The 18,334-nt window shown below is 31.9% G+C and overlaps 1 protein-coding gene and 1 long non-coding RNA gene across 2 annotated transcripts in view; both read right to left on the bottom strand.

The window, feature by feature from the left end:
• Positions 1 to 7,823, bottom strand: part of LOC140054081 (proto-oncogene tyrosine-protein kinase ROS-like) — a 30,452-nt gene extending 22,629 nt beyond the window's left edge. The window contains exons 1-12 of the mRNA XM_072098919.1: positions 7,766 to 7,823; positions 7,020 to 7,180; positions 6,453 to 6,591; positions 5,892 to 6,188; positions 5,219 to 5,380; positions 4,704 to 4,879; positions 4,152 to 4,246; positions 3,406 to 3,902; positions 2,960 to 3,169; positions 1,963 to 2,070; positions 1,288 to 1,466; positions 349 to 665 (exon numbers count right to left, since the gene is read on the bottom strand). Of these exons, the coding sequence (XP_071955020.1) occupies positions 349 to 665; positions 1,288 to 1,466; positions 1,963 to 2,070; positions 2,960 to 3,169; positions 3,406 to 3,902; positions 4,152 to 4,246; positions 4,704 to 4,879; positions 5,219 to 5,380; positions 5,892 to 6,188; positions 6,453 to 6,591; positions 7,020 to 7,148 (2,309 nt within the window). The 5' untranslated portion in view covers positions 7,149 to 7,180; positions 7,766 to 7,823. The remainder of the gene's footprint in view (positions 1 to 348; positions 666 to 1,287; positions 1,467 to 1,962; positions 2,071 to 2,959; positions 3,170 to 3,405; positions 3,903 to 4,151; positions 4,247 to 4,703; positions 4,880 to 5,218; positions 5,381 to 5,891; positions 6,189 to 6,452; positions 6,592 to 7,019; positions 7,181 to 7,765) is intronic.
• Positions 7,824 to 8,795: 972 nt separating this feature from the next.
• On the bottom strand, positions 8,796 to 17,993 carry LOC140054015 (uncharacterized). The gene is made up of 3 exons (XR_011846479.1): positions 17,812 to 17,993; positions 13,060 to 13,119; positions 8,796 to 8,899 (listed from the first exon to the last, which is right to left on the bottom strand). It is a non-coding gene; the product is annotated as an uncharacterized lncRNA (long non-coding RNA).
• Positions 17,994 to 18,334: the final 341 nt, after the last annotated feature.

Genomic DNA, 18,334 nt, shown 5'->3' on the forward strand with positions numbered 1-18,334 from the left:
ATTACTTGGACAAAACATATTACCAGGACTAATGCAAATTAAAAGATGTATACACCCATACATCATAAACTAAAGGCTTAGAACATTTTCTCTTTACAAATATTTTTCCTTAAAAATGTATTGTCCACCAAAAACATGAAAAATAAAGCTTTAATAAAGTTATTCACTTCTGTAAAAAAAAAACAAAAATTAATATTTCACTGACAAATAATTTGCTTTAAATTACATTTTTTCAGGTAAATATTTTTTTTTTTGTTCCAGTTTTTTGTCAAGTGATCAACTATTATGTGACATGCTCAGGGGGACAATATATCTTTAAACAACTAGAATTATAATAAAAAAACTTACTTGACAGCAAGGGCAGTTTTGTAAAGTCTTAAGCTCCCTGTGTCAACAAGCCAGTAAACAAACCCCCCATCAAAATCCAACGTTAGGCTTACGATTTGCTCATCCACCAATTCCTCCGTCTCATAGATTACAACCCTGCTTCCTAGTTCATTGTTCAGACGAGCACACTCCACGGCATAAGGCCTAAATAGAGTCCTAGATATCCAGTAAATATAGGCGTTTGGGGAGTCAATAGCCATGTCTACAACTACTGCCTCAATAACTACCTCTGGAACAACATTGGAAGAGTTGCTGGTTGACCATTGAGCTCTTTTGATCTGTGATAGTAAATGTAGACAGGTGTAAACACAATATGAAGTTACTATAAAGTAAAGTGGCTGAACAAGAACTGTATAACTGATATACAAATAATAATAATGATAATAAAATAATTCAAACCAAATTGACTAGACCAAAGTGGTTAATATTAGAATAGACATAGTAGATTCCCCATTCAGGGGACATCTCTATTGAAAGGTCACCCTAAAAAGGTCACTCTATAAAAAGGTCACCCTATTGAAAGGTCACCCTAAAAAGCGTGGTTCCCACTAGAGACACAACTCAAGGACGTACGCGCAACGCAAGCGAGTTGACCAATAACAAACCAAAGTTCGAATAATCCATCGCTTGTGATTGGTAAAATCACTTACATTGCATTAAGTCCTTGCATTGTGTCGCTAGTGGGAATCAAGCTTAAAAGGGACACTTGTGAAACGAATAAATGATATGTTTTAACACGTAAACTAATTCCTGTTTAGGACACCGCTATTAAGGAGACATTTTGTTTGGTCCTGAAAGTGTTTCCTTTATAGATGTTCTACTGTAGATACAGTAAATATTACAATGGTCGCAAAATTCATATGTATGTGTTTGAAGAATCAAAGAAGGCCAAGTACACACCTGCTCATTGTCAGCCCAGTATATTTGACCTCCCATCCAGTCAATAGCAATTTCATTGGCAATTGATATCCCGTTAATCTGTGTGGTTGGTCCAGAGTTTACTGTACTTGTCCAATACACTTCATCGTTGGAACTACCCGAGTGTATCCAAATTACTAAGTCTCCATACCAATCAATATCTATCAATAACAATTAAAAAATAATAAATGTTATTTTCTGTACTGACTTCACAATAACGTACAGTATTGTAAATGTAATGTTTAGTCCACTGCGCTTTGATACTACTGTATAAAGTGCAATAAATACAATATAAAGCACCTGAAAATATTTGTATAAGGTGCTTATAATTTTAGTCTTAAAAGTAAAGTTGTATTGCTTATGTATACATACAATAAGACATGTTTTCTCCCTACCTACATGAGGGCATGCGGTGTAGTGTGTTTGAATCCAACTCTCGCCACATTGATTGTATCCTTAGGCATGATACTTTACTACTCTCTCTACCCAGGTGTATAAATGGGTACCCGGTTAGATGAAGACACAACTTTGCTCGATTACTAGCTGCCTTATGGGAGTATGTTTCCATATATGTTTAATTAAAAAAATGACTGAGTAATAATGTGAAGAATTGTGCAATAAGCACTATATATGAATGATTATTATTATTTTTATTACCTTTAATGTCTGATGGTGAAGATGTGATAGGCTGTTGTTCATTACCATCCAGACCAACCCTCTGAATCCCTTGATCATTTCCTATTACCAAATATGGTTCAGGAATGGCTAAACGGAAAGAAAATAATGGTCTCAAAAGAAAATTGAATAAGTAATACTTAACTGGGTCTCTATTCAATTGAATAGAAAAACTAAACAATTGTGAATAGTTTACTATAAACATGAACAACTAAGATTAATAAAAATCAGATTTGAATAGATCATTTTGTTTTAATCAAGTTTATTTACATAAGTAGAAACAATAAATAAAATTTATGGTTTCACAACCAAAAACCCATTGTCTGACAGACAATTTGACTATTTTTTAGCTTTAAATTATAATTTATTCTATTGTTTGGTTTTTGATCCAATTTCTGTTTAAAGTTAATAACTGTTGACATTAAAATGGCATATATTAAAAAAAAATTAAACAGACCATTTTTATTTTTTAGAGGGACAGTATATCTATAATGTTTATTTATTTATTTATTTCGTTTTCTTTCAGTAGGGTAGCCCTCTCAGTAATAAAATAAAACTGCTCTTCCGAGGGGCAATACGGCACATTTAAACAAAATTTGAAAACAACTTAAACTAAACTTAAACTAAAACTAAACTTCAATGCATGTTCTCATTATTATTATAACTTTTACACCATATTTAAATATATTTCACTGGAACCATCCTAGACCACCGGCAACAATAAATGAATCTTAACAAGTGATTTAAAACGGTTATAATTGTTTTGCTTTCTTAATTCATAAGGTAGGCCATTCCAGAGTGTTATAGCCAAAAAACAAAGCACTTCTACAAGACATTCTGTTTACGTAAGGTGGCAATACCTCCCTTAAAGAGGGCATATCTGTTGGCGCATAGCCACGTTGAGCATTGACGTTTGATTTGCTGGCGTCGGACTAGAACCGTGCTGGAACAGGTGTAAAAGACCCCTTAAAGTACCTACCAGTTTGAAGTGTTTCACCAGTGTATGGCATTGATACTGGACCATCACCATCAGCTGTAAAGCCAACCACTTTGATATCATAGGTTGTAGAAGGAGAAAGACTTTCAAGAACAGCTTCATCATTGCTGGATGTAACCTCTGTGCTGGAGACTACTGTATCACCATTAAAAGCCTGGACACGATAAGACCATCCTTGCCAACTTCCAGTTACTGTAAAAAGTTTAAAAGTACAATAAAGTATTAAATGCAGTACAAGACAAATTCACAGTAAAAAGGGAAGTAGTTATATGATGGTACAATCAAAAAGGGAAATAGGGTTTGGATGAATACAACCTTCCTTCCTCTAGATTTATGGGCCTTATGAATAAATGATATAAATAATCATTTTTTTTCCAATGACCATGATTTCAAAAGAGTTGATTGTATATCTTTAAAAAACGAGTTACCTGTTAAAGCATCCCACGACACAGTAGCAGTATCGTTAGTAAACAGTGCTTGTACACCCTCTGGCCTTAACGGTATTGGGTAAGGCTGTGCCGAGGGGTGATCTACAACCATACCACGATATCCAGGCTTGTCTAATACAGCATCTCCAAAGGCAGTTACTTCATGTGAATTCTCGTTTCCTACAAATGTGTACATTCTGAGTGATTCAACCCAGACGATTGTATCCCCATACTGAACCAAGCTGGTTACATTTTGTAATGTTATTCGTGAGTTTCTAACATTGTTTATTAACGTTTTAAGAGTTCCGTCAAGATTTGTAGAATAGATAGTGCCATTGCTTTCATCTGGGTAGTAAATTAGCATGTTGGCGCTAGACACGTAGAACGCTTGAATTTGTGAGTTTGCAACAATCAATTCTTTATTATCTGGGCTTGTTACAACACTTGATAATTGTAGTCGATAGATACCACTGTTTAGTTCTGACCAGAATAAATATCTGAAAAGAAATGTCTAAATAATTTTTCATTTTTTCATCATCCATTGGGACACCCCTATTAAGGTAAAAAACCCTATTAAGGGGACTCCCTTTGTTGGCTCTTAAATGTCCCTTAGTGGATTATCAATTTTATTTACATCTAGTGTTGCTTGACTGGGTTCTAGCATAGAATATCAATTTTTGTTTTCAAATTTAGTGAAAAGTGTATCGGTTTGTGATAATTAAACTTAATGACATTATTCAACTTACCCATTAGCGGGATCAACTCTGATTTCTGTGGGCGTAGACACTAAATTTCCGACAGCAACTTCCACATTTCCACCATCTAAATCACATCTTGAAATCTGCAATATAATTTTGTAACAAAAAGGAACTAAAGTATAATATACCTCTTTGAATATTATGCTAGTACTATTTTGGTAAAGTATTCTGCATGCGATGTACATGAGTGAGTGGCCGAGCGCTTAAGACATTGGAACCATAATTATGTAGCCATAACATCGGCAAGGGTTCGATGCTCACTAGCTCACTTCTTCTGGCAGAAGAACGAGTCTGCTCGGATAAGGACTATAAACCGTAGGTCCAGTGTACGCATGTAGACCATGTGCACTTTTAAAGGACCTAGTACATCTTTCGAGACAAGTAGGGGGTTTCCCCGGAGTACTATTACATCACAGCCACTGATCATAACTGTGCCCTCAAGGACACCAGTCTTTGACTGAAGAGGTCACCCACTATAAATAATACAAAACACAATTATTTCATAATTGTCCTCTTACAATAGTTCTATAGCCTGCTTACCTGTTGGTCTTCGATGAAATAAAGCATTTCATTTAGCCAATCAACTGACATTTCCTTGGGATGATTGGGGCTGTTGTAAATGATTGTGGATTGCGAGTCGTTTTCAGCTCGTCTATGTATGGCTCCAGTGTCGTCACTGAAGAAGTACACTTGTTCATTGAAATAAAATGCACATCCTGAAACAAGTCCCATTTCATGCATTATTCAAGGGGAACAATTAGTAGGGGAGTTTTTTTTTCAATCATAATATTTTTTTAGTCATAATAATGATAACCAGTGATTATTTACAATAATGATAATAATAGAATAGTGATTATTTATAAGTGCAGCTCATTAACAATGAAAAATAACAGACTTTTAATATATAGTATTTGAAAATTAATGAAATACAGAAGTTGAATAATATAAAAGACTTGGTAGTTACATCAATGTGTATTTTCAAAGTTTTTAACCATGTGTGACAATTGATTTGAATAAACCAAAATAATAATTGAAAAAAAAAAAAACAATCTTACCATTAAGTGCAGCTTGGTCTATCTCTATTTGGTGGACACTCTCGGCAGATTCGAATGACTGCAAACTCATAAAATCAATATATGTGAGTGCATTCTTATAGTCACCAGATGGTAGGTAGAAATTATTAACACCTACAATCAGGTAGGCTGGTATATCTCCATCTATTTAAATACAAACAATATACAGTAGTTATTACCATGAAGGGATTCATAAATATCTTTTACTATCATCAAATCTCTTCGTGTTTGTCCGGCTTTATTCAGACACTATGGTTCACACGATCTTCAACAAAACTTGGTATGTGGGTGCAGCTCGGTAAAAGAACGAGATTGTGATTGTTAGGTCATCCCAGGTAAAAGGTCAAATCTCAAAATTCTCATATCGCTCCGATCGCGCTGAAATTTGGGAAAAGTAATCCTGAGGATAGAGCACTTATTAATCTGATATCTTGCCACCCAAGATCATGCGATGTTAAAGGTCATGGTAAAATTTCAAAATTGCACCGATTGAGCTGAAACCTGGGTAAAGTAATCCTGAGGAGGGCAAGTATAATTCGAATCTGATAAATGATGTTTTAAACTACATTTGAAACCCGCGCTGGGGCGGGTGTACTTGTTGGTATTATATAATACATGAAGGTTAGAATATCTTATTTTAAACATAAACACATACAAGTTGGCATGGTAAGTGTCGTGACTTCGTCAGATGCTATTGGTCCTAATCCAACACTATTTCGTGCTGCAACGGTCACTGTGTACTTGACCGAATCTGCAAGATTTCTGAATGTATGTTGGAGTTGATCAGGAGATATTTCTGCCGTAATAACATCTGTAGATCCGTCAGTTGGCACCACTGTAAGGGTGTACATTGTGATTGGTCCGTTACTGAAGAAGGGTAGTTGCCATGCAATGTCGATGCTGCTGTATGATAGACTTGTAAGGCTCACAATAGTTGGAGGACTTGCTGGAACTAGGAGAAAAAAATCAAAAATATATATAAGAAACTAGATTTTCTGGTCTGTTGCACAAAGAAGTAGATATAAAACTCTGCAATCAAACTATTTGTTTGATATTGGAGAAAAGCTACTGTATTAGCCAAGAATGAGAGAATGTTGCTGGTCTAAATGGATAAACATGCTATCATTAGGACGATGCACGTATAGTAACATGGCTGAGTTGAACAACACTTCGGCCTAAAATAAATGCCCTACAGCAAATTACTGCTAGTACTTACCCCCATCTGCCTCTGTCTGTATCATGGAAGACTCGGTAGAATTCAGGTAATTTATTGCGGTGATTATCCATACAACTCTAAACCGATAATTTACATATGGATCAAGGCCTGTTACTTCTATCTTAGTGATGGTGATGGCCTGAAATAAAAATTGAAACATTTTCACTCCTGTACCTAAACTGGCACTAAAAAATAAAGATCACAATGAGGTGTTTTTTGTATGACCATGATTGTTATTGTTTCTTTATACTGGATAGCCTCTTCAGTCAAAGACTTTTATGATCAGTGGCTGTGATGTACTAGTACACAGGGGTAATCCCCTACTCAGCTCAAAAGATGTACTACTGTATGTACTTTAATGTGTACATGAGCTAGATGTGTACACTGGTCCTACGGTTTATAGTCCTTATCTGAGAAGACTCGTTCTACCACCAAAACCATGGAGCGAGTGAGCCTTGAACCCTTGCCGATGTTATGGCTATGTAATTACAGTTCCATTGTCTTAACCACTAAGGCAATCATTCAACATTTAGTAACTAAAGGTTGAAAAACAAAACATTATCTTACCTCCACATCAAAGTTGTGCCACATAACTTGTCCAACATCAGCATACCTCCATTGAATACGATATGAGACTGCTTCATGATCTGCGCCATCCCAGTCTAATGGTATGCTTACACTGGTTTTGACGCCCATTAACCGAGGCGGAGTTGGGGTGCCAATTTGGCCTGTAAAAATGTTCACAAAGAAAACAAGAAAATATTATAATCATAATCTATTCTTTTCATTCATATTAATCTTAATGTGAATTTATGAAGTTTGTTTAAATCGTTTATTTATATGCAAGTCATAAAATGTAAATTTGCCTTTTTATTCCTAGATTTTTAATGTTTTATTTATCTATAATACACTAAGATATTTAAATATAATCTTAGTGTTAAATAGTTAAAATCTAAATGGATTTTAACTATTTCATTCTTTATTAAGAATTTCAATGTATTTGAATTATAACTGTCTTTTTAATTTTCATTTTGGAGGCTACTTGTCAGTGATTCATTTCACATTTTGGTTTTAAAAGAAAAAAAACAAAAGAAAGGAAATAAAAATCCAAATGACTGGGAAAGAAAGAAAAGGAAACACTGTACAGACTAGTCTAGACTTTTAGAATTTTAGTTGAAATTTGAGAGACACAATATACTTTTTGTTTCTGAAAAACAACTCCTTTGAAAAATATGATTACTTAAGCTTTGTCTGCACTATCAAACTTTATTTGATATGCCTATATATGGACATGATGATGTCATATCACATACCTTCCACAATTTTAGCATATTCATTGGCTGCGTATTCACAACCTTCTATACAATATTGCACCTGAAAAGAATTTATAAAAAGGAATTATAGGTTCACTCAAGCGTATCCTTAAATGAGATGCTGTAACAAAAGAAACAAAAATTGCATTAATATAAAAATATGTTTGTGTAATTTTACTTTCTATAAATCAACAAGTCAGAAACCATGAGTTTTTAAATATGATTTTTTTTTTTTGGAATTGAATCAATCCTACAGCAGATCATTAATGGATCAAAACTGTCACCCAGTATGAAACAGTGACTACACCTCATTCAAATGTCATACTTTAACTAAGTAGTACTATTGTGCTACAGCAGAACCCCTCCTTTGAGCCAACCAACCCCTATTCAGTGGACACCCCTATAAAAGACCTTACTTAAAAGGAACGAGGGGAAAATATACTGTATGTTTTGACACTACAGCCAACCTCTATTCAGGGAACACCCCTATAGAAGACCTTACTGAGAAAGGAACAAGGGTGAATATACTGTATGTTTTGACACTACAACCAACCTCTATTCAGGGAACACCCCTATAGAAGACCTTACTGTGAAAGAAACAAGGGTGAATATACTGTATGTTTTGACACTACAACCAACCTCTATTCAGGGAACACCCCTATAGAAGACCTTACTGTGAAAGGAACAAGGGTGAATATACTGTATGTTTTGACACTACAACCAACCTCTATTCAGGGAACACCCCTATAGAAGACCTTACTGTGAAAGGAACAAGGGAGAATATACTGTATGTTTTGACACTACAACCAACCTCTATTCAGGGAACACCCCTATAGAAGACCTTACTGTGAAAGGAACAAGGGTGAATATACTGTATGTTTTGACACTACAACCAACCTCTATTCAGGGAACACCCCTATAGAAGACCTTACTGTGAAAGGAACAAGGGAGAATATCCTATACTGAATCAGCCGATCCCTATTCAGGAGACATCCCTATTAAGGTGACACTTTGGGTCCTGAAGTCCCTTCTACAGTACTTTAAACTATAATAAAATTAATTTGAACATGGATAAAAAATAAAATAACACTTCAATAGTACCTGTGTATTTCCACTAAAATAATAAGTATCATTCTGAAAAATAAAACAAAAAGAAATTAAATCATTATATAAATTATACTAGAAACTATTAGTAGCAGAAATATACATTTTTAGTGTTCCATCCTACCAGTAATTCAGTAGATATTATAGAACATTTTCTATTTTTTTAATATAAAAATTTAAATATAAACTTACTGCGACTTAAATCGTTACATTACATTTTAGTTGTAACACTTTAGTCTTTAAAATAATTTTAAAATAATATAAATATTTTTGTTATTTATGTTCAATATTTTTTATGTAAATAACATTCTATATTATTGCAATCCTGTATTGGTGATTTGATACACGGTTGGATCTTGAATAAATAAATAAAATAAAAATTTAAAAAAAGAAGCTACAACAATTAAAATTACAAGGTGAATTGCCACATAACATATTTATAAAGTGATTAAAACATTAATACCTTCAAGTAAATTACTATAGTATTCAACAAGTGTTTCAGGAAATATACTATTAAGTAAATAATAATACTATAGAAGCTGTAAAGTTGTAACCACAAAACGTCTGTTAATGACTCATTATATTAACTACAATTTCTATTGTTGTTTAGTTAAACATACAGTGTCACCCACACTATAGTACGGTAATAAAATTAATTTATTGCAATTGAAATAAAAATACAGTATCTACAGTATACTGTACTGTGTAACTAAAATAATACATTTATATTTAAAATAATATAAAAAAAGATTTGTGTTTGGTACAGTTTTTCTAATCATAATTGCATTACCCGTTTTGTACATTATGTACAGTAGGCCTACAGTACACTTATATTTTGTTTTGTTCTGTAATTTATTTGTTTTCTATGTGTTTTAATATGACAATACTGTAATATAGGGTACTGTATGGTGAGAGTCAATAAAATAAATTAAATGTACGGCATGTGTCCCAGTGTGTTTAAACACCAAAGTTTTTCTAGGAAATTCTAAGGGGTATAAATTTGTTGCTTTTAATTTCTGCCCCAATTTCTTCTCAGGTTGAACTCTTTCTGGAGGCTTATTATAGTAAATAAATGATCTTACACAACAAATAATGGATAGTATGACCTTTGAACTCACTATGTTAAGTTCCACCCATGACCCATAAGCATCAAATTTATTGCTTGGAATTCCACAACTAGTTTCTGGTGATATACACAAGGTAGGTATTTCCAAGCCACATGACACAAGTACTGTATTACTTTTTGGTATCATGTGGCTCTACAAAAGTTATTCATCAAACGAAAATGAAATAGTACTTTTAATAAAATATTTTTAATATTTCATCTTTACTATTAATTACATAATATAAAAATAACGCTTAAAAGAGAACGACGTTTCGACTCCATCATGGGGTCATTATCAAGTCCAATGAATAAAATATAAAACAACAACTAATTAAGTAGCATAAGCCAAGGGTCAAAGTTTAAATAACAAAAGACCCATTGTCTAACATCCTGTCAAATGAAAAGCTTAGCTTTTACAGAGTCACTTTGTTTATTCAGACTAGGTTTTAATTGTCTGATATACAACATTTCATAGATAAGAAAGTCAAATTTGTTTTTGCATTTATCCGAAATACCAGTGCGAATCATCCTGCCATTCAAAGACCAGAAATCTGCGAACTCCGTCAAGCGACAACTATGCCAACTAAGTCACAAGATAAACAAAAACATTGTCCCTGTATTCATAAGTAAAAAAGTTAAAGATAACATTAGGAAAGTCGAAAAGAAACCTACTATTATAAGTCAACAATGTGTTGTGTATAAATTTAAATGTGACTTGTGCGATGTAAGTTATGTTGGATATACATGCCGACACCTCTACCAACGCATTGTTGAACATAGTAGATGCTTAATAGGACAGCATTTGAAGGATCATAACGTGATTGTTAATCCAAGTAAAATTAATTCATGTCTTATCTATGAAATGTTGTATATCAGACAATTAAAACCTAGTCTGAATAAACAAAGTGACTCTGTAAGGCCCTGTTTCTGCTGCCAACTAAATACCGTATATTATACGGTATTTTTTTAATACCGTATATATACGGTATATTTTTGGCAGCAGAAACTGCGCTCATAAAAAATATACCGTATTTTGTATACCGTATTTTCCCCACAAAATTTGTGGATAAAATACGGTATTTACAAATTTATACCGTATTTTTTGTACCCGTTTCTGCTGCCAATAAAAAATACCGTATTTTTTTTTACATGACAAAAGGTCAACATTCGTGTTTTTATTTTCTGTCGCTGTCAGCTGCTTTACACACGTGTACAGATATATTCGGCGAAAATGTGGAGCGAAGACGTCACAGTTTTACTAAATAAATGTGTGTGGGGAAGCTAAAATGTCTGGCCAACTAAAAGGTAATAAAAGGGACAACCACATTTATAAAGACATTTCTAAAAAAATAAAGCAGGAGTATGGAATAGACTTGTCTCCAAAGCAAGTAAACTCAAAGCTGAAGAGCCTGCGAAAGCAGTACAACATTGCAAAATACAATAACTCGGGGAAGGAACGAATTAATTGTCCCCATTACGATGTTTTCTGTGCTCTCACAACATCTCTATCACTAGGGCTAGGCTAGGCTGTTGAAAGTGATACGTAAAACTTCCTTTATTGCGACTTTTAATTATCGATCAAATAAATGAATGGCAATTTGGGTAAAAAAGATGAAATTTAACACGACCACCCAAGAAGTATTGTTAGCAGAAACGGGGTACTAAAAAATACGGTATAAAAAATACCGTATTTTATACCGTATTTTTATACCGTATTTTGAGCAGTTGCAGCAGAAACAGGCCCTAAAAGCTAAGCTTTTCATTTGACAGGATGTTAGACAATAGGTCTTTTGTTATTTAAACTTTGACCCTTGGCTTGTGCTACTTAATTAGTTGTTGTTTTATATTTTATTCATTGGACTTGATAATGACCCCACGATGGAGTCGAAACGTCGTTCTCTTTTAAGCGTTATTTTTATATTATGTATTTACAATAAACGTACCCTCATTCGTTACTATTAATTTGCAGAGAAAATACAGACTTGACACAAATTGCCCTTAGAATTAGAACTATGTACAGTAGATGATAAAGTTATCAAAACTAAATCTAACAGATTATACTACTGTTATAATATTGTCAAAGACATTTAATAAAGGGAAATTGCTAAAATAAAAATTTTTCAAATATTTGAATTTGATTTGAATTTATTAGGAAAATCATCATAAAAAAATACATACAAAGTGATACATATCTGATTCTGTAAATTACTGACATTACAAACAAATACATTTATATAAGATTTTCCAGGTTGGCTGAATGATATGAGGTAGGTTATTCTATACCTTTACACCTGTATAATTTGTCTAAGGGCCTGTTCAGACCAACGGAGTTATGCTTAATATACAGTATCCTACAGTATATCTTATCTAATCATTATCAAATTACATATTGTGTGCTGTACTGTAATCAGATCTCAGATATTAGTTTTGATATGAATTATGGTAACATGTTTTTATCTACTGTATTACTTCTTATAGTTATTGTTCCCCAAAAACATGAAAAATGAAGATTAAAAAATCAGCCATTTTGTAGTTTTAATCCAGTTAACACTTCTTTAGAAAAAAACTGAACAAAATTAATGGTTTCACTTATTTTATAAAAAAAACCATTGTCTGACACTACAGACAATTTAACTAAATTAAATTACTGCACAATTTGTTCAGGTGAATAATTTTTGTCTTGAATCTAATTTTTGATTTTTAATAAACTACAGTACAGTACCATGTGATATTAAATTAATGGTATTAAAAAAAATAATAAAAAAATTATAATTATTTGTCAAGGGGCAATACTGTATCTTTAAAACTAATTCTACAGACTACTGTTGTAGATTGAAAAGGTTATTTTGTAATGAATTAGGACCACACCCATTAAAGTTGCTCAACTTAATGTTCAATCTAGAGGACGAGAAATGAGCTACTTGGCAACTATATCACAGTTTTGATTTCGTTTTGTATACAGTAAATCATTAAACTGAATTTTAAAATAACCATGAAGAAATATTCTCCATGAAATAACAAATACCGTTGGATAAAAAGATCTCTTTTGTTATCTTTTAACAAATGTTTATAATAAAGTACTTACACAAGCTTGAGTGCATACTTCTAATGTTGAGTTGTCCCAAAATGTACACCCACTCAGGCACTAAAAAAAAAAGACAAAAAAGGGGAAACAAATATTAATATTATTATTAGTAGTAATCTATTAAATACAGTACTTTAGTTGTAGAATAAAGTGAAACTAGGCTTCTATTACTTTTGAGGTTAAAATCAATAAACCAACATTTCAGTCATCACTATTTTCTATGCAGTTAATGCGAGCAAACAACAATGAAGTCTCTGTTTTTTTCTTACATTCAATGAAGGGTGTGAAGAGATTTAAACTATGGTATTACCATAGAACACAAATACCTACTGTACTGTATACAGTATAGTGTCAATTTTTACAAAACACAGATTATTATATTACTGTACTGTATTCATATATTTAACAGAATATTGACATTTAATACATAATATACTGTATATTGTAGTTCAATAATAATTGGTATTTAATTTTATTATTTTTCTTTTTTCTATTATTCATTTATACCATCCTATTCAGTTCTAGTGAAGGAACTGACCATAGGTGCTCAATAAAAACAATAAATGCAAAAATATAAATATGAAATATTCAGAACAACTTAAGTATATAAAATCTGTACAATAAAAATAAAAGTTAAATTTGTGGACGTAAACAAACATCATTTTTTTAAACCTACAAGAATGATGTACTGTACAATACTGTAAAGGTAAGAAGAATTTATTTGCTCAGTTCAGTAGGCTAACAATAACATTGATGTTTGGGTAAAAATAATATACACAGTACAATAAAATTCACTACATTTGTTTTAGCAGTACTTTATGAGTGTATAAACTACATTTAACACAGTTCAGTGAACCAGACAAGGTAACATACAATGTTAAGTAACAAGTGATTGTAACAACCATCAGGTTACTATATTCTCCAGAGCATTACCAAATTATTCCTAACTATTTATCCAATTCCCCAGACAGAAATACAATTTTTAACCAGATTTCAAACCACACACATTCATCATACATGTCCCACATATAATATACAGTAAAACTGCAATTTTCAGTTTGTACTGCGTCAAACTTTAAAGCTATAATAACTTGCACAAAATATCGAGCGCATAGAGACATAAATCTATCTAATTATTATTGTTTCTAAACAAATTCCGAATTCATATCATTTTTTGTCATTCAAGGGTGGACATTTAAAGAAATTATGAAAGAAAAAGTGTTTGTACAATGAGAAATATGTTACTGGTTACATATTAATTTATGAGAATTTAAAACATTCCTACAGAACAACATCAAGTGGTTGTAATAGGAGACGTCACATTATGATGTCACCTTAAAGTCTGCTTTAGGAACTATGCACAAACACAAAGTGTCAAAAAAAAATAAAATCATGTGTTTTTATAACAATACTGATACTGATAGTTGATACATGAATTTGATTTATATGTTACCCATTCAGAGAATTAGCAGTCACGCATTCCTGTTCACACCACATTACTATACAGACTTTTTTTTCATACCATTTTCTCTACTGTAACTGGTTGCATAAGAACAAAATTGATGAGGTTTAGGCCCTGCATTATAATTTAATATGCATTTCATACTATTATTTTACGTTATAATGTTTACTAACTAGGCCTACTGATTGTTAAATAAGTAAAATTGATATTTAAATTATTACTTCTTAAATAGTAGAATATCATTTAAAAAAACATTATTCAATGAAGAACAACAAATTAAATTGTTACGTCAAAAAGTCAAGCAGCGTGTTTTGTAAGAAATATTTCTTGTTTTACTTAGAATTTTAGCAATTGATACTCAAGTCAAAATTTTAATTCTGTTTTCTTTTTAATTTAATGTAAAAAACTGTTTATGACTTACTTAAGAAATAACAGTGTGTAAAGATTTTGATATTGGAATAATATAATATTTTGAAAAAGAAAAATACAAAAAAATACTAAACTATAAAGTATGTATCAAGAAAAAAAAACTTAAAATCAAAAATATAAAATGAATGACGTTTCGTGGACAATTTTACAATTAATGTGATGACAATCAAGCAGAATAAACAAATGAATAATACTAATACTACTAATAAATAATAATACTGACAAGTCTGATGCCCAAATTCTATCCTTTGTTATTGAAAGCAAATTCAAAGTCAGGTGATAAATTATTTATTCATATTCAAATAGTTCACAAAAGTACATAAACAATCAGTTGTGAAGTCTTTCACTTGTTCTGTATCCATTAACAATGAAATAAAGAAAAACTGACTTATTAAAGTTAAATTCTTGTTCATTGAAGACTACAACAAGTACATTTGAAAGGATCGGTGAACCATAGCAAGGTTTTGACACGAACAAAGGGCAAATGGAAATATTCTTTTTTTTATCAAAAGCTCTTTGGATAGAGAAGTGCTACAAACAAGATGTATGTAAAAATAGTATAAATATATATATATTTTGGATATTTTGGATAGTTTTTGTAAAAGATACCTAAAACAAGCATGGCAATTTCGAAATGATTCACTGAATTCCATGACTCAATAACTATGTTATCTACATTGCTACATTAAGTAAATTGAAAAAAAGTGGGGGGGGGGGAAGGAGTTGGGGGTTTTTTGTAATAAGCTGTGTTTATCAGTTGATTTTATTTTATTTTATACACTTTTACTATTTGTATTCATTGTGTAAAGTAATGATCTACTGTATGTATCGATGTAAATTGGGGGGGGGGGGGGGTAGAATAGGGGTTGATAGTTGCTTTTGCCTTTTTTAACTTTTCTGTTAATTGTTATATTTTATATTGTGAAGGATGCACCTTTGTGCTAAGTGTGCCACCGATCTAAAGGTGTAATTCCAAATAGATAAATAGTACTGCATCGTGCAGCACATGCATATGGATTTTATATTGTTGTAAAATAAAGTTACAATATCCTCAGGTATAATCCCACTTCTGGTCTAATCCCACCCCCTACATTACTATATGTAATGATAAATAACAAACAGGTATATCTCCAGGTATAGTCCCAGTATCAACTTTTGGTCTGGATGTAGTTTTTTGACAGTTTAGATAAGTTTTTACAAGATATGCTTACCAACCATTTTTTTCCTGAATCAGGGTTTCCCCGGGTATAGTCCCACCCAGACCAGCCCAATTTCATGTTCTAAGGGGGTGGAATTATACCAGAGGATATCCGGTACACTGCAGTACATATTTCCATTGATAAAATTGATAAGAATCAGTTTAGAAACCAATTTGTCAAAAACTCAGCTACTGTACAATAAAAACCAATGTCAATTTCCAGGTTAAACTGTTAGGTTAAACAAATTAGAACATGTTTTGATAAATCCTTACATAATACAATTTCCATAATAAAATTTGTACGCACAATACTATAGAATTGACTGTCAATGTGGTATTATTATTTAAAGAGTTAAACTTCTTTATAACTTGTATTGGGGCATACAGTACTGTACTATTAGTATGTACTATAAATTTATTATACCATAGGATCTTGGTTAAGTACTATCTTTACCATTGCTATTCCTAATTTAGCATATTTACACTATTAAAATAGATTATTAAGGCTATATCTTAAAGTTGTATTATCTGCCAAAAACATGAAAAATAACTATTAATAAAATCAGATTTTGAATCAGCCATTTTGTAGTTTTAACAAAGTTAATCACTTCAGTAGAAAAAAAAACAAAAAAAAAAATGACAAAATAAAAAGTTAAATAAATTCAACCAAAACCCCATTGGCTGGCTGGCTGGCAATTTGACTATCTTTGCTTTAAATTATAGTTTTTTAGGTATATAAATTTTTTTTTTTCGATCCAATTGTTTAAAGCATTATTTTTTCAGGGGGGACAATACATAATTAAATCAGTCGTTTTGATATTATCCAGAAATGCAATACGATCTATCTTGGTTTGGTGATTACTAGACACAGAATCTATTGTTGTGTGGTAGGAGACAAGACATGTTAACTAACAAGTACATACTTTACCTCAATCTGACATCTAAGCCTTTGTAAGTACAATAGTACCATACAGCTAAGTACAACAATATAGGGCAAGGACATTAATTAAGTCCATCCATATTTTCAAACAAAAAGTTGTATTAGAACTAATAATACAGTAGTATTACTATTAGTATAAGAATATAACTTATTAATTAAATTATCAATTTCCATTTTAAATATGTTTTTAGCTTTAATTACTAATAATATTAAATTACAAGTTTAAAACTCTGTATTTTAAACATCTTATGTCAAATTGATACCTTACGATACACATTTTAATTACTTTGCCAGTTGTCTTTTTATTAAGTTTATTTTATTCTAGGCCTCTTACTAAATTCTGAATAATCAATTGATATGATTAAACACTAACAGGTTGGCCTAGCCTGTATAATATTAATCAGTACTAGCCTACCCTAGGCCTAATATAATTACTAAACATTATTGTTTTCTTAATTAATCAATTTAAAAATAAAAATTAATTCATGAATTACTAAAAACTCTTTTGCAAGTTATTTTTAGGGACTACAGAGAAATGTACACAATAAACTTACGTCATGTTTACACAATTATGTTAGTATTTACTGTACTTAGTAAAACACACGTTGTATTGTAAAGGCAGAGTAGTATGCTACACACCCCATCATCAAACCAACATTGAACTGCATATCTCCCGTCTGCACAAACCCTAAGCCCCCCATAAACAACTTGAAGAATTCTTACCGCCTCTACTCCGTTGTTACACTGTGCCTGACAAGGTTCGACAATATCAGCTGAAACAAAATTCCCAAAAAGTAAAACTAAAATCATAAAATATATATAATTCCCAAGACCATGTCGAGTTGATACCACCGCCATTATTGACACGGAATTGTGATAATCTAACTTATTATCTTACTAACGACCACCATTGTTTGCACTGAGCCACCTTTACCGTGTGTTTGTAAAGGGATATCCCAACAAGATCTACATTCCAATGACGTAATAACGCCGAAGAGCTGTCATTGGCTGAAAGTCATTTATCAGGAATGTTGATGATTAGATCTCTCATAGAGCTTTCCACTTTTTTTAACTCACGTAGTGTAATAACTTGTAATTGTATAAAGTTTACTAGGCCTATAAATAAGGCATATCTATTTTATTAAAAAGTAAAAAAAGTACAGTAGTATATATCAGCTACTGCTTTTACATATTTTTTCAAGAGCTTTTCCAACTTTCCTTGATTGACACCGAAGGTGATGTCGTG

The sequence above is a fragment of the Antedon mediterranea genome, chromosome 7 (assembly GCF_964355755.1).
Source record: "Antedon mediterranea chromosome 7, ecAntMedi1.1, whole genome shotgun sequence".
Taxonomy (NCBI): Eukaryota; Metazoa; Echinodermata; class Crinoidea; order Comatulida; family Antedonidae; genus Antedon; species Antedon mediterranea.